Source organism: Podarcis muralis, chromosome 1 (genome assembly GCF_964188315.1).
Source record: "Podarcis muralis chromosome 1, rPodMur119.hap1.1, whole genome shotgun sequence".
NCBI classification, from domain to species: Eukaryota; Metazoa; Chordata; class Lepidosauria; order Squamata; family Lacertidae; genus Podarcis; species Podarcis muralis.
Genome location: NC_135655.1, coordinates 125,949,222 through 125,964,787, shown reverse-complemented (window position 1 = coordinate 125,964,787; position 15,566 = coordinate 125,949,222). Strand labels below are relative to the sequence as shown.

The 15,566-nt window shown below is 44.3% G+C and overlaps 1 protein-coding gene across 1 annotated transcript in view; it reads right to left on the bottom strand.

Annotated features, from left to right (window-relative positions):
* The window catches only part of GTF3C3 (general transcription factor IIIC subunit 3), a 33,129-nt gene that overhangs the window by 2,789 nt on the left and 14,774 nt on the right, over nucleotides 1-15,566 (bottom strand). Inside the window, exons 10-17 of the mRNA XM_028751910.2 lie at nucleotides 13,903-14,074; nucleotides 12,519-12,721; nucleotides 8,492-8,593; nucleotides 7,581-7,716; nucleotides 6,817-7,054; nucleotides 6,467-6,657; nucleotides 4,440-4,564; nucleotides 1,101-1,253 (exon numbers count right to left, since the gene is read on the bottom strand). Of these exons, the coding sequence (XP_028607743.2) occupies nucleotides 1,101-1,253; nucleotides 4,440-4,564; nucleotides 6,467-6,657; nucleotides 6,817-7,054; nucleotides 7,581-7,716; nucleotides 8,492-8,593; nucleotides 12,519-12,721; nucleotides 13,903-14,074 (1,320 nt within the window). The remainder of the gene's footprint in view (nucleotides 1-1,100; nucleotides 1,254-4,439; nucleotides 4,565-6,466; nucleotides 6,658-6,816; nucleotides 7,055-7,580; nucleotides 7,717-8,491; nucleotides 8,594-12,518; nucleotides 12,722-13,902; nucleotides 14,075-15,566) is intronic.

Here is a 15,566-nt window from a genome sequence, read left to right as displayed (position 1 = left end):
TGGCTTGAGAGCAGTACATGTGAAAAGGATCTAGGAGTCTTGGTTGACCACAAACTTGACATGAGCCAACAGTGCGACGCGGCAGCTAAAAAAGCCAATGCAATTCTGGGCCTCATCAATAGGAGTATAGCATCTAGATCAAGGGAAGTAATAGTGCCACTGTATTCTGCTCTGGTCAGACCTCACCTGGAGTACTGTGTCCAGTTCTGGGCACCACAGTTCAAGAAGGACAGTGACAAACTGGAACGTGTCCAGAGGAGGGCAACCAAAATGGTCAAAGGCCTGGAAACGATGCCTTATGAGGAACGGCTAAGGGAGCTGGGCATGTTTAGCCTGGAGAAGAGGAGGTTAAGGGGTGATATGATAGCCATGTTCAAATATATAAAAGGATGTCACATAGAGGAGGGAGAAAGGTTGTTTTCTGCTGCTCCAGAGAAGCGGACACGGAGCAATGGATCCAAACTACAAGAAAGAAGATTCCACCTAAACATTAGGAAGAACTTCCTGACAGTAAGAGCTGTTCGACAGTGGAATTTGCTGCCAAGGAGTGTGGTGGAGTCTCCTTCTTTGGAGGTCTTTAAGCAGAGGCTTGACAACCTATGTCAGGAGTGCTCTGATGGTGTTTCCTGCTTGGCAGGGGGTTGGACTCGATGGCCCTTGTGGTCTCTTCCAACTCTATGATTCTATGATTCTATGAAATACGATTGGGCAACCAGGTCTGGCCCAGTCATGAAATGCATCAAGGGGCACAATTTATCGATAGCCCATTTCGAATGGAGTCCCTTGGGCACAAAACTCAACCTTGCTGTCTCTTGGGATTGGCGGTATTAGCATTTTTAGCTTGCCCTGCTTTTTCAGCAAGAAACCTTCCAGCCACCCACCCAAAATTACATTTTATGCTTCTAATTTATTTATTTGTTTTGCAAATCTTAAAATCTCTTATTAAAAGCGGTACCACCTTGGATTACCTCCCTTGGCCTTCCACAATGTCAGGAAATGGAGCATAGCATGCTAAAACCATTAATGGAGAACCCTGCACTTTGCAAGCCTGGCTCAAGTGTCTGTTTTAATTGTAATGGGCTAAGATTTCCATACATTACCTCTAGGATCAGAGGGGGAAGCTCCAGTGCCTTCTGGTAATAGTGAATTGCCAAATGTACCAATCCCAACTGATGAAGGCCACGGCCTAAGTTGTAGAAAGATTCTTGGCAGGAACCACGGAGGCTCAGATATTGCTGGAGGAATGAGAAGCCCTGTGTACAAGGTGGGAGAGGGAGAAAGGTCTCGTGTGAAAACCAGAAATTCTAAGGAACAAGGAGCAGTAAATCAAATGTAGACCTGCCTTTGCCCCCAATAAGATTTCTTGCCCCAGCTTTGAATACACCCGCACCTTGGAAGTCAAATGGAATCCGTTCAGCTTCCAAAATGTTCAGAAACCAAAGCATGGCTTCTGATTGGCTGCAGGAAGCTCCTGCAGCCAGTTGGAAGCCCCGTCAGACGTTCGGCATCCAAAAACAGTTCGCAAACCGGAGAAGTCACTTCTGGGTTTGCGGTGTTCGGGAGCCAAAACGTTCGGGAACTAAGCTGTTCCAAAACCAAGGTACTTGGAATGAGAATGGAATTTTAAAACCAGCCATTCCCATGTTGTTTAAAAATGTCGTCCAAGATTAAAATAATCTGAAAGAGTCAAGAGCAGGTTGCAGTGGCAGTCGAAAGGATTCCCAGGGCCATTCTCTCTGGATGAGCAGACGGCTGTTTTTAAGTCCACCATTCTCTCAACTCTCAAAACTAGGACTTGGTCAGATGCATAGCTGTCAACTTACAGATTTGAAAATAAGGGACCAGCAGCCTCAAAAATAAGGGACCAGCAGCCAAAATAAGGGATTTTAGTCAGCCAGCAGCCAAACGAAGCCTCAAGCGGTGGTTCACACAGCGCAGCAACCCGGCAAAGGGGATGCAGCAAGGAAAACCACCGTCACCTCTCCGCTGGGAAGCACTGAGCAAAGGCGAGTCTCCAGGCAACATGGCCGATTTGATCAGCACAAGGCATGCAAGCTCCACCCCCCCAGTCGTTCTTAGACTCCTTATTGGGTGAGCAACGCAGCCAAGCAACACAGTTGGAGCCTCCCTCCTGCCTGGCCTGCAGGGAGGGAGGGAGAGAAGCTGCTTCCTTTGAGACCCAGGAAATTTATGGGATATCATCAATCCGGGACAGTAGCGGGACATGGCGCTGGGATAAGGGAGTTTCCCTCCAAATAAGGGACGGTTGACAGCTATGGTCAGATGCTAGCATACAGTACAAGGATGAGGAGTTGAAGAAAACAGATTGACTGTGGCCCTAGGAAGATAAAACACAAGCCCTACCTCCTCACCCTGGATCCTGCCCAATGTTATCTGCTGTATCTGTAGTCCATCTTACATTGCATTCTGATCATTTTATTTGCTTATTGGGTCTTTTGGAAAAAACCCACAAAGCAGCAATTCCAATACATATGTTTCTTCTCTCTGCACCCTGCCACAAATCTTAATACATAACTGTACTTGCAGTCCCAATTTGTTTGGGAAAACAAAGCAAAAAAACCCGGCAAGACATTATTTCTTCTGACGTAGGAGAATAAAACTCATGGAAGAGTTCTTTAAAACCATAATGATAATTACCAGGCCAAATTCACTTGACAATGCTTGAGTTGTCAAGTCTCCCTTCTTTTTTAACATGCCCATTTTCTCTTTTTTTAACATGCCCATTCTCTTTTTTCCCCTCTTTTTTTAACATGCCCATTTCTTTAAAATGTCTCCTTTTTTATATGCCCATTTTCTCTTAAGAATCTCAGCATCCCTGTAACCAAGGAAGCCAAGAGTGCCTAACTATCTTGTTTGCCATGAGCACTGTGAATAGTGCTCATTCTGGTACAAGAATTACATCCAAAATGGGACTGATTGCTGTGATTTCAGACTTAAATCCAGAAGGGTGGGCCACGTCCAAATGTAAGAGACCAATGGAACAAACAGAAGTGGATTAAAGAAAACACAAGAGAAAGCAAAATACACAGTCCTCTGCCAAGACGACAGACAAGCAGCAGAATAGACTCGCACAGCAACATTTAAAATCCTTTGCTCATACCAGCAAGATCTGAGTGAGGATTTAGTGCCAGAGTTTGATATAATGTACAGTATTTTGTTCTGTCAGCTCTTCCACTCAGAGAAGGCTAAAAATCCAAACAGGTAAATAGTTTTCAAGCTGTATAAAGGTAGAATACAATCCAGTCAAGGCGTAGACGTTTTCATTCTCATTAGCTGGAATGGGAGAGAGTTAAGCTCACATTCATCAAATCGTCTCCCCTAAAAATCAGTGGGACTTAAAAAGTGTTTCACTGGGACTGGATTGCATTCCATCTCTATATATGTTAACCTAGTCTTTAGGCAGTAAGCTAGGAATCTTCAAACAGCAGCAACATTTTGTTAGGTTTCTGTTGACATATTCAAAACGATGTACATAAGTATTGTACATAAGTCCTAAGTATTCTGTACTCGGAAGTAAATCCCACTGAGTTCAATGAGATTCATTCCCAAGGAAGTGAAAACAGAACTGCAGCCTTAATCTTAGGGCATTTAGGAGTTATAAAATCAATATAAGGGAAGAAAATTCTGCTTTGGTTTTGAATGGGGAAAAGGCAGAATAAAGTTATTATGTAGTTAAGAAAAACAAAGCCGACAGTGGTTTGTTTTTAGTACTTCCAGTACAATTCGTGTGTTAAGAGACCGATGGTTGCAAAGGTCTGTTTGCTAAATCCCAGCAGAAAATACATTCTGGGTGCTCATAGCTGTGGTAGAAAAATGGTATAGAGGTGAAACAACACAAAATCATAAAATCATAGAATCATAGAGTTGGAATAGACCACAAGGGCCATCGAGTCCAACCCCCTGCCAAGCAGGAAACACCATCAGAGCACTCCTGGCATATGGTTGTCAAGCCTCTGCTTAAAGACCTCCAAAGAAGGAGACTCCACCACACTCCTTGGCAGCAAATTCCACTGTCGAACAGCTCTTACTGTCAGGAATGTCCAAGGCTATTTGCCCACGATGTACTTAAGCCGTATATTCTCTACAGCAAACCAAGTGTTTAAACAGAGAGAATAGCTATACGTGTGTGTAAAACTGTAACAAAATGATCAATAATGAGTTCAAAGTAAGCTGCACTGAGGAGAAACCATAATAAGACCCATTTCAACCCTTGCCGCTAAACATGATAGAGATAGATAGATAGATAGATAGATAATAAAATTTATTATTTATACCCCTCCCATCTGGCTGGGTTTCCTCAGCCACTCTGGGCAGCTCCCAACAGAATATTTTAAACATCATAGCACGAGAACATGCTATGCAAGCATGTGCCACACAAGAGGAAGAGTGGGATAAAAATAAAAATAAAATAAACTCACCTGTACTATAAGTGCATGCCTTTTTAACACATACTTCTGAGAGGCCATGTGGATGAAAGTCAGGCCTATACAAAGGCTATAGAGAGGCTCATTGGGATTACTACGGAAAGCTTGTACGTACTGCCCTAGGAGGAAACAGCGAATGGCTTTGAAATACTGTTTATTAAAACCACATGCTGAACAAAAAGGCTTTCAGATACTTCCATAAAGAACACAGCTCACTGAAGTTGCCTTTGCCTGAACTGTTCAGTTTCTGTTAATTGGTTCTCGTGGGAAACTTGCAGATTCTGGCTTCTCACAATTAACTCAAGGTGGTGTCAATTTACTCTTGGCAGAAAGCCCAGGTCTGCTTGACCTAGAAACTACTCACTCTGATTGGTTAACGACCAGCACTCTGCTCTGTTATCAAGGGATTGCTAGCTCAGTTTGAAGTGAGGTGTTGTTAGGAGTAGAAGTGCTGTGTACGGTTTTGAGAGAGAGAGAAAGAGAGGGTTTATTTTACTTTTACTTGTATGCAGAAACTCTGCTGGTTTTATTTTCTCCTTTTAATAAATCCTGTAAATAGTTATTCTGAGTCTAGCTGACTTGTCATTACTGCCGCAACTAGCTTCCTCGCTGTGCAGGAAAACTCTGCTACGTTTGGGCTAAAGCCAATAGGGCTATGCCTGACACTTCAAAGTTCCATGATGAACCCCCTCTTCCCTAGCCACCCCACTATTCAGCCGGAACCCCTGACCTTCGGGGGAACTTTTTCAGCAGGGCTCCTACTAGGGAGGAGGTGGAGGCAGCAAAGGGAACATAACAGCTCTGTAATCCAACCCATGGATTAATTACATATGTGGATTACACTGCTTTTTCAAGCATCAGGTTCAGTGGAATCCTTACTTACGCAGGGGTTCTGTTCCCGGCCACCCTTTCTGCCTCCACACCTGCCCCCTTTTGGCGCCAAAAACAACACATGTTGTTGTCAGTGGGAGTGCTTGTGCAGAAGTGGGGAGACGCCTGCATTCTGCTTATGGTTCAACTTGCACAGCTCGTGAGTTACGAAGAGTAACAGCAAACTCCTTTTCATTCCTGACCATAAGTTGCTGCGCTTTTTTACTTACTAAAAACTCCCTATAGATTCTTCACAAATGTTCACACACACATATAGGCTCAGCTTTACGCTATGTCCATTAACAATTATTTAGCTAAATGATGAAAGCAAGCCAGCATCACCTTTCACCTCTACTCAGAGGGGTAGCTGTGCAACAAAAGCACGCAGCCTCGTGCGGCACTTTAAAAGGCTAACGGATTAATTACAGCAAAAGCTATTTTGGTTTAGAGTCTTGTTTATCAGGTATCTGCCTAACAGGCAATCGGTTTTGACAATGCTCATCAGATCTGAGTGGATAAGAGCTTTGTGAGCACACCCACAGACATGCAGCCTTCTGCAGAGCTTCCAGTGTCCTAATCAGGGACATTATCGAAGCCCACTCTTTCTCAAGCCTGGGTTCCCAGCTCTTGTTGGACTAGAACATGGGTAGGCATGTTTAGAAGGCCCCATCGCCTTCTCAATCCGGCCCGCGGACGGTCCAAGAATCAGCCTGTTTTTACATGAACAGAATGTGTCCTTTTATTTAAAATGCATCTCTGGGTTATTTGTGGGGCCTGTCTGGTGTTCTTACATGAGTAGAATGTGTGCTTTTATTTAAAATACATCTCTGGGTTATTCGTGGGGCATAGGAATCCGTTCTTTTTTAAAAAATTCAAAATATAGTCCAGCCCCACACGTCAGAGGGACAGTGGACAGGCCCCCTGCTGAAAAAGTCTGATGACCCCTGGACTAGAACTTTGATCAACCCTGACCACTTGGATCAACCCTGCTAGCTAGGGATGGATGATGGGAGTTGTAGTCCAACCATGTCTGGGGAACCAAGTTTGAGAAACACTGCATTCTAAAGGATGGGTGGAGAAGTTCAGCATCAAACACCTTCATCAGAGGTTGCATTTGTGATGTTTATCAAGCAATACTAATGTTCTCTTACCAAGAGCATGCTTAAAGCTACCAGAGACGAAGGCATTGTGGCCATTCAAGACGCAGAGCGCATGATTGTCAGGGTTCTTCAGCATCAACCGAAGGCAGAAGCGATGATGCCGCACATCTTGCGAGTGCATGGTGATTTGGTTGAAGATATTCCAAAGCTGAGGTTTGTTGACATGTTCCATGACCATTATCCTATGGAGGGAGCAAACATCAGTCCGACTGCACACAGTGACCAAAGGAATCGTTCCTTTAATCACTAAATGCAAGAGTCTGGTTCAGATGCATGCCAGACAGGCAGTGCTATTTGTGCAGTCAACCTTCAGCCCAATGAAGCCCTTCGAAGCGACTCACCTGATGTAATTGTAAGCTTTTCGGAAATTCTTGTCCAGGATTGCAGCCGAGAGACCAAAGTATTCCAGTTCTTTACGCTTCTGCCTGTCGTCATAGAACGAATAGTATTCCAGCGAGGAGTCCACTAGGAGTTCTGCTTCCTTGTAGCGAGAAAGATCGCACAAAGCATAGATTGCCTTCAGAAGGAGGCTCCACCAGTCGTCTTTTGTCAGCACGCTTGTAAGCACCACAAATATTGCTGCAATAGAATTATAAGCAGTATCTTAAGCCATTCAGAACATCAAGAGCTCATCATACAGTATGACCAATCTCAGGGCGGAAAACAAAAATAAAACCTAAGGCGATAAAAGCTACAAATAAAACTATCTGAAGGAGACAAGCCTACTGTTGGCAGAAATAATCTATAGGCAATTGTTTCCATAACGTGCTTGTCAATAAGAAGAAAACCTTCTTCACAATGGCATCCAACCCAGTTGACAGAACTACCAGGCAGTTATCCATGCTTGCAATTGAAGAGCAGAAATATAGATCTGACAAACATGCACAATTTAAAAGATGTAGGCCTCTGCAAAACTCCAGAACAACACAGAATCAGAACATTACAGGACAGAAATAGCCTAGGCTCATATACCAGAGGTCAGATTCACTACCTATACCATACAAGGAGGAGGAGGCAAGAGGCAGTTTTATCATGCCAAAAGTGCTTTCTAGGGCAAGACGCTTCTTTAAAAACAAAAACACATACAAACACACACTGCCATTACCTTTTGCATCACAGTTAGTAGTTTCCTGATCATCGTTATCGGATATTTTATCCCTCGACACTTTAATAAGATAGAGGTGCCTTTCGCCAGACTTGGAACTAGATATTAAACACACCTGAGCTCGATTCATGGCAACCTGGAAGACAGTCAAGGAGAGTCTAAAGATGTTGAGCACATTGGAAGCTAGTTGAATAGCCATGCTGCAGTCAATTTCATGGCTAGGTACAGACAACTGTTTTAACTTGTGAAAGTATTCCAAACTCAAGCTGAAAAGTGCCAGTATTTCTGCTGGTGCCAAATAAGGTTTATGTAAAATAAATAAAACTGGTGTAATTGAATCAGATAAAAGGGACGTAGGTGGTGCTGTGGGTTAAACCACAGAGCCTAGGACTTGCTGATCAGAAGGTCGGCAGTTTGAATCCCCGCGACGGGGTGAGCTCCCGTTGCTCGGTCCCTGCTCCTGCCAACCTAGCAGTACGAAAGCACGTCAAAGTGCAAGTAGATAAATAGGTACCACTCCGGCGGGAAGGTAAATGGTGTTTCTGTGCACTGCTCTGATTCGCCAGAAGCGGCTTAGTCATGCTGGCCACATGACCTGGAAGCTGTACACCGGCTCCCTCGGCCAATAAAGCGAGATGAGCGCCGCAACTCCAGAGTCGACCACAACTGGACCTAATGGTCAGGGGTCCCTTTACCTAATTGAATCAGAGACCTGTCAACAGTTGAACATTATCCATAGGTTCCTGTTGCATGAAACCAAAGAAACTGGGCCCAAACAAGGGGTAATGTCTATAAGGTGGTCACCAAGCACAGCACACATTCTTTTAAAATTAATAATACCTATTTCCCAGTTGTCATCATGTCCACACAAGGTGTGCCGTGTGACAGAGGAGATGCAATAATTCACTTACCTTTAACAACATGGCTAACATGGTGAGCAATGAATCAACGTAGCCATATGTGTTGCCTTGAGAGTACAGCAGCGTCGAACGATGAAGCAGCAGTTTCAGTTCCTGAGCACCACATGGAGAAAGTTAGATCACACAAAGTCCTCTCTCCCATCTATTAGTACTTTACAAACATCAACAGTAGACTACTGGCATTAGAAAGAAGTTTGTCCCCCTCCGTCCCCCAATGACTGAGGGATCAGAAAGAGAAGGATCTTTTTACTTGCAACAGCCACTGCATTTATCCATATAGTAAAGAAAACAGCTGAATTACAGCACAGCATCTTCCAAATAATTTAAACGCAGAAGAGCAATGTAAACAAGAAAGCTCATAATATTTGCTACTGTTACAAGGGTTTATTTACTGGGGAAAATTCATAATATACTTAGGAGACCACTGTAAGCAGATGAAAACATTAGCAGGATTTTAATCTCACTTGCAATGTAACATGTACTATGGACAATATGGATAGATATAAAAAATAGACTATGAAATAATATGCAGTTGAAAACGTTGACAAGAGGACCCATGGAGGAGTTGGGGGGGGGGGAGACTCAAGAAATCTCTTTATATGGATATGTATTTGGTTTTGTTATAAATTTGTATCTGTAAAATCAAATAAAAATGTGTTGTTTTTTAAAAAAGGATTTGCCACCTTTCATTTCAAAAAGAAATAGCAAGGCAGTTTGTAAAAATGAAAGGAAAGGGTTAGTATTTTACTCTGTTCCTATAAAGAGATGCAATGACTGTTGGCTGCAAACCACAAAAATCTGCCTGACTGCCTACATCAGAATTCTCAAGTCCCAATCTCAATGTCAATACAGGAAGTAGGAACAGATGTCTACAATTGTTCCCTTGTGTGTGCTTCTGGCTGCCTGGCCGAACAGATCTCATGCAGCGCTGAAGTGCTGGCCTGTCCACATGGAGATGCTGAACTGGGTGTGTGGTGACTGCGCAGATGCAGAAGGCAGCTCAAGCTGACCTCCACGGCAACCACTTCCGTATGTTAAGCGGTTGACGTGAACTGACTCAAGCAGCAGACCAGGTTCTTTCCTCTGAGCCCTTGGAAAACCACCCCAAATAAAAAGGGCCACAGGCACTGTGGGAAGGAAGTGGCCTAATCTACCTAACAGAGTCCATTTATTTAAAGCAGCCTCCTTGTGGCAGGGCTGCCTCTGAAGATAGTTCTGAAGCTTCAGCTTGTGCAGAATTCAGCAGCCAGGTTACTCACTGGGACAAAGATAGTTTGAGAATATTACACAGATCCTGGTGAGACTGCGCCGGCTGCCAATTAGTGTCCAGGCCCAATCCAAAGTGCTGGTTTTGACTTATAAAGCCTTAAATGGCTCAGGGCTGCACTACCTAAAGGACCACCTCTACCTATTTAAACCGTCCTGGACTCGGCGTTCATAATCTGATACCCCTTCTTTGTGTGCCTCCTTCCATGTGAGGTCTGAGGAGTGGTAACACGAGAATGGGCCTTTTTTGTAGTGGCTCCCCATTTGGGGAATGCTCTCCCCAGGGAGATCTGCCTGGGGAATTCATTATATATTTTGTGGTGCCAAGTGAAAACATTCCTCTTCAAACCAGGCCTTTGGCCTTTTAAAACTTCTGTGGGAAGGGGTATTGTTTTGCTGTATTGTTTTACTGATTTTCATGTTTTTTTAATCCTGTATTTTACTCTGTGAACAGCCCTGAGAACTTATGATGAAAGGCAGGATATAAATTTAATAAAGAACAACAACTCCTCCTCTAAGGTCCCCTAGAAGGCACATTAAACTGAGAACGAGTTTGGTACAGTGGACAGAGCGTCAGACCTGGGAAAGCAGGGTTTGAATCCCCACTCAGCCAGGGAGCTCACTGGGCAACCATGGACCAGTCACTGCCTCTCAACCTAATCTACCTCACAGGGATTGTTGTGAGAATAAAATGGAGGTGTGGCAGGAGAACCATGTCAGTTTGCATTTCTTAGTACAGAAAATATTGATCTGATGTGCAGAGGCTCCTTCCTATTCTACTTAATTCAAGAGGGTTCTGGAAACTTCTGGAAGCTTCTCTGTGTGAAGGAAACAAGTACAGTGGTGCCTCGCAAGACAAAATTAATTCGTTCCACAAGTTTTTTCTTCTTGCGAGTTTTTCGTCTTGCGAAGCACGGTTTCCCATAGGAATGCATTGAAAATCAATTAATGCGTTCCTATGGAAACCGCCTTCAGACCAGGTCCGGGGACAGTCTCTCCCCCGACCTCTTCTGAAGGCTTGGGGGGGGGGGACAAGGGCTTTTCTTCCCACCCCCAGCATTTTAAAAAACCCCGGGACAGCGGAGGACTTCTCCGCTGTCCGGGGGGATCTTAAAATGCTGGCAGGCGGCATTTTAAAATCGCCCGGGACAGCGGAGGACTTCTCCGCTGTCCGGGGCGATTTAAAAGCCCCTGGGAAGGCAGGCAGGGGGGACAAAGACTTTTGCCCCCCGCCAGCCTTCAGAGTCCTGGACCTCTTCTGAAGGCCGGCGGGGGGCAAAAGTCTTTGCTCCCCCCTGCCTGCCTTCCCGGGAGAGCGGAGAAAGGCAGCGCGTTTCTCCGCTGTCCCGGATGGCTTTTGAAGGCAGGCGGGGGGGAGCAAAGACTTTCGCCCCCCGCCCGCCTTCAGAAGAGGTCCAGGACCTCTTCTGAAGGCGGGCGGGGGGCGAAAGTCTTTGCTCCCCCCCGCCTGCCTTCAAAAGCCGTCCGCGATAGCGGGAAGTGCTTCCCTGCTATCCCGGACTGCTTTTAAAATGCTGGCGGTGGGGAGCAAAGCCTTTCGGCCCGACCGGCCTTCCTGGACCTCTTCTGAAGGCCGGAGGGGGGGAAAGGCTTTGCTCCCCACCGCCAGCATTTAAAAGAGGTCCCCGGAGATTTCCCTATGGGCTTTCTTCTTGCGAAGCAAGCCCATAGGGAAATTCGTCTTGCGAAGCAACTCGCAAACGGAAAACCCTTTCGTCTTGCGGGTTTTCCGTCTTGCGAGGCATTCGTCTTGCGGGGCACCACTGTAGAAGGTTCCTGGTGTTTGGGTTATTCCTTCAGAGAAGCTGAGCACAGCTGGTTTAAACTGGTTCTCTTATCTCTTTCTGTCAAGGTCATGCTGATTATAAAAATAGGTCAGAAGGAGCCTGGGTTTCACTCTTTTCTATCTCTCTTTCCTTCTGGTGTGGTGTTATGTATATAGTATATAGTGTTAAGGTTTAGTCTTGTTATAAGTTACTGTAAGTTTAAGTTAAGTCTGCTGCAACTGGACTTCTTATGGACAGTGCCAATCCTGAATGTATTGGATTTGTGACCATTTGCCTTCAGTAGCAGTAAAGCTCTGCTGAATGAAATACAATAGCCTGTGGTCTATTTTGGGGGAATCCTGCAACCTGTTTAAGTTTTTACTCTGCTAACTATACATTGGAATCTACCCTGGATCAATATTGAGTAGAATTTCAATGGCAAACCACTACTCCTTGTTGTGGCTCCTTGGAGAAAAGGTTGAGATAGGAATGCAATAATAATAATAATAATAATAATAATAATAATAATAATAATAATAATAATTTATTTATTTATTTATTTATTATTTATTATTATTTATTATTTATACCCCGCCCAACTGGCTGAGTTGCCCCAGCCACTCTGGGCGGCCTCCAATCAAGTGTTAAAAACAATACAGCATTAAACATTAAAAACTTTCCTAAACAGGGCTGCCTTCAGATGTCTTTTGCAAAAAAGATAGCTGTTTATTTCCTTCACATCTGAAGGGAGGGCGTTCCACAGGGCAGGTGCCACCACCGAGAAGGCCCTCTGCCTGGTTCCCTGTAGCCTCACTTCTCGCAGTGAGGGAACTGCCAGAAGGCCCTTGGCGCTGGATCTCAGTGTCCGGGCTGAACGATGGGGGTGGAGACGCTCCTTCAGGTATACAGGATAAATAAAGTAAGAGGCAGGCAGGCGGGCGGGCAAAGGACAGACACAAACTTACTTGCTGAGCGGCGTTGGCATCTTGTGCCAGCGTGTCTGGGTCATACATGGGCTCGAGTGCTTCCAGGGCTTTCTCAGGCCGGCCCAATTGCTGCTGAAGGGTAGAAAGAGAAATCCTGGCATCCAGGTGTAAAGGGGCGAGTTCGACAACTCTGCCATAGCTCTCCGCCGCACGATCGATGTAGCCCAAGGCTTTCAAGCATTCTGGAAAGGAAGGCAAAGAATTGCTGCTTCACTCAAGCCAGCCAGATGGGTGAGGTACAGATAGTAAATTATTACTACAATGGTACCTTGGGTTACAGACACTTCAGGTTACAGACTCCGCTAACCCAGAAATAGTGCTTCAGGTTAAGAACTTTGCTTCAGGATGAGAACAGAAATTGGCAGCAGTGGCGCGGTGGCAGTAGAAGGTCCCATTAGCTAAAGTGGTGTTTCAGGTTAAGAACGGACCTCCAGAACGAATTAAGTTCTTAACCCGAGGTACCACTGTATTTCTCTCCACTCCTGCATATTCTTATGTATCCATTTAATTCAATTTCTCCCTGTATTTACATTACACTGTTGAATTTATCTTAGTCCTGCTACCTTGTTTTCACGTGTTTACATTTATTTTCCAAATTCTTCATAAAGATTTCCCACTCCTCTTTATATACTTGATCTTCTCACTCTCTTATTTTATTCGTTAGACCTGCTAGTTCTGCATACTCTATCATTTTTAAGTTGCCAATCTTCCTTATTGGGGTCCTCACTCACCAGCCATTTTGGGGCTAGCAAAATCCAAGCTGCTATCATTACATACAAGAATAAATTTTTCTGACATATGGGTACTTCTGACGTCTGCACCATTCCCAAAAGGAATGCCTCTGGTTTGGGGGAAAATGTTTTTTAACAACATTTTTGTCATCTCATTATATATCCTTTCCCAATACTCTTTAACTATTTTGCATGCCCACCACATATGAAAAAATGTTCCTTTCCTTTCCTTACATTCCCAACACACATCCGATTCAGATTTGCACCTTGGCTTGTTTTTTTAGCTTTTATTAGTTTACTTTCTGGTTTTATGTTTTTATTCTGTTGTAAACAGCTATGATGCTTTTTTTAGGAGACCAGTGGCATATAAATATAAGGATTAATAAGTACATAAAATCTAATCATTATAAGGTATTAAAAGGAATGCTCCTAAAGAAATTGCTTTTCTGCAAGAGACTCTTGAATCTATCCAGGACGGGGTCTTTCAGCCTCACTGTGAATCTTGCCACCCCTGAAATCGGCAACCCTAGTATTAGGGTCCCCAAAAAACCAGCCACCTTATCTTCCACTACGAAATGCGACCCATCTAGCGTGTCAGAAGAGATTTCTAGCAATTTCAGCAGTGTTGTTACCTGCGTGACGGAGCCAAACGACCGCCAAATTGTATCTTTCTGAGCACACCAGGGAACTCAGAAGGGGGAGTGCAGAATTGTATTCTCCGACATCAAGGAAGGCTTCTGCAACATCGAGGTACAAATCTCCCATATCCTCGGGATTCTGCTCCACTAGTGTGGTCAGTAGGAGCTGGCAGAACAGCAACAACAAAATCAAGCACAAAAAAATTAAAACGAAAACATTAATCGTAAACAGATACAATATATATATATATATATATATATATATATATATATATATATATATAATAAAATGATCGATTAACTGGATTTCTAATTGAAAACATTAAATGCAGACTAAACATCCCAACCATGTATTGCAGCATCCCATTCTCCTATAAAACCAACTAATTTTTTTAAATGTCATGAAAGGACCCTAATTATTTAAGGGAAGACTGGGGAACTTTTAGTTCCTCCAGATACTACAAGACTACAACTCCCATCATCCCTAACCATTCCCATGAAAGCAGGGGCTAATGGGAACTGGAGTCCGACAACATCGGAAGAGACAAAGGTTCCATAGCCCTGATTTAGGGCCGGCATAGGCAAACTCAGGCCTCCAGATGTTTTGGGACTACAACGCCCATCATCCCTGACCACTGGTCCTAATAGCTAGGGATGATGGGAGTTGTAGTCCCAAAACATCTGGAGGGCCGAGTTTGCCTACGCCTGCTTTAGGGTATGGCAAGATGCACGCTTTTCTCCAGAGATTTTCCATAAGCAGGATGGTGGATTCCTGTAGGATCCGACCCATCAGATGGACAAAAACGCCCATGTGGCGAAACCTATCCAGTGTAACTTTTTTTGAAATACATCTTTCAAGCCTTTCCAAAGAACCCTTGTAGAGGAAACCATGATACTGGAAGAGGGGGATTTGCTCCCTTCACCCCCAGACATCATGGTCAAAGGTCAAGAGGGCCGGAGGGCGGCAACATGAGAACGGGGACTTTTCTGCAGTGGCTCCCCGTCTGTGGAATGCTCTTCCCAGGGGAAGTTTGCCTGGCACTTTCATTATACACCTTTAGGCACCACCTTTAGGCGCCAGGCAAAAACGTTCCTTTTTAACCAGGCCTTTGGTTGACCTAATTTACATCCTATGCCCTTTTAAAATGTGCGGAGCGGGGGGGGGGGGGCTATTGGGTTGTTGTTTTTATATTTATTATGTATTTCATGGTTTTATATTTTGATTTTATTCTGTGAATCATCCTGAGAGTCCCGAGTACAGGGCAACAGCAAATGGATCAGAGGTTGAATGATAGGCTTTGACCACATTTCTAGGGCTTAGACGTGTATAGCTGGACTAGGAATGAGCCATAGCGCATATGGTGCAAATATTCCCAATGTCGACTGAATCGCTTACATTCTAGAACACTCATGCTAATATCCCTTGACACTACAAAGCTATAAAGGCTATGCATTATTATAGCTCAGGGACAGAACCTCACCGCCCCCCGCCTTTAAAAAAAAAATCTCTTACAAATCATTTTTTAAAAATCCAATTCATGAGCTCAAATGGACTTTAGACCTCTCCTCTTTTTAAAAGCAGTCCCAGAATGCCCCATGACAAAGTGCTAGCAAAGAAGAGGGAAGTTTTTTTGGGGGGGGGAGTGATTTGGCAAGAG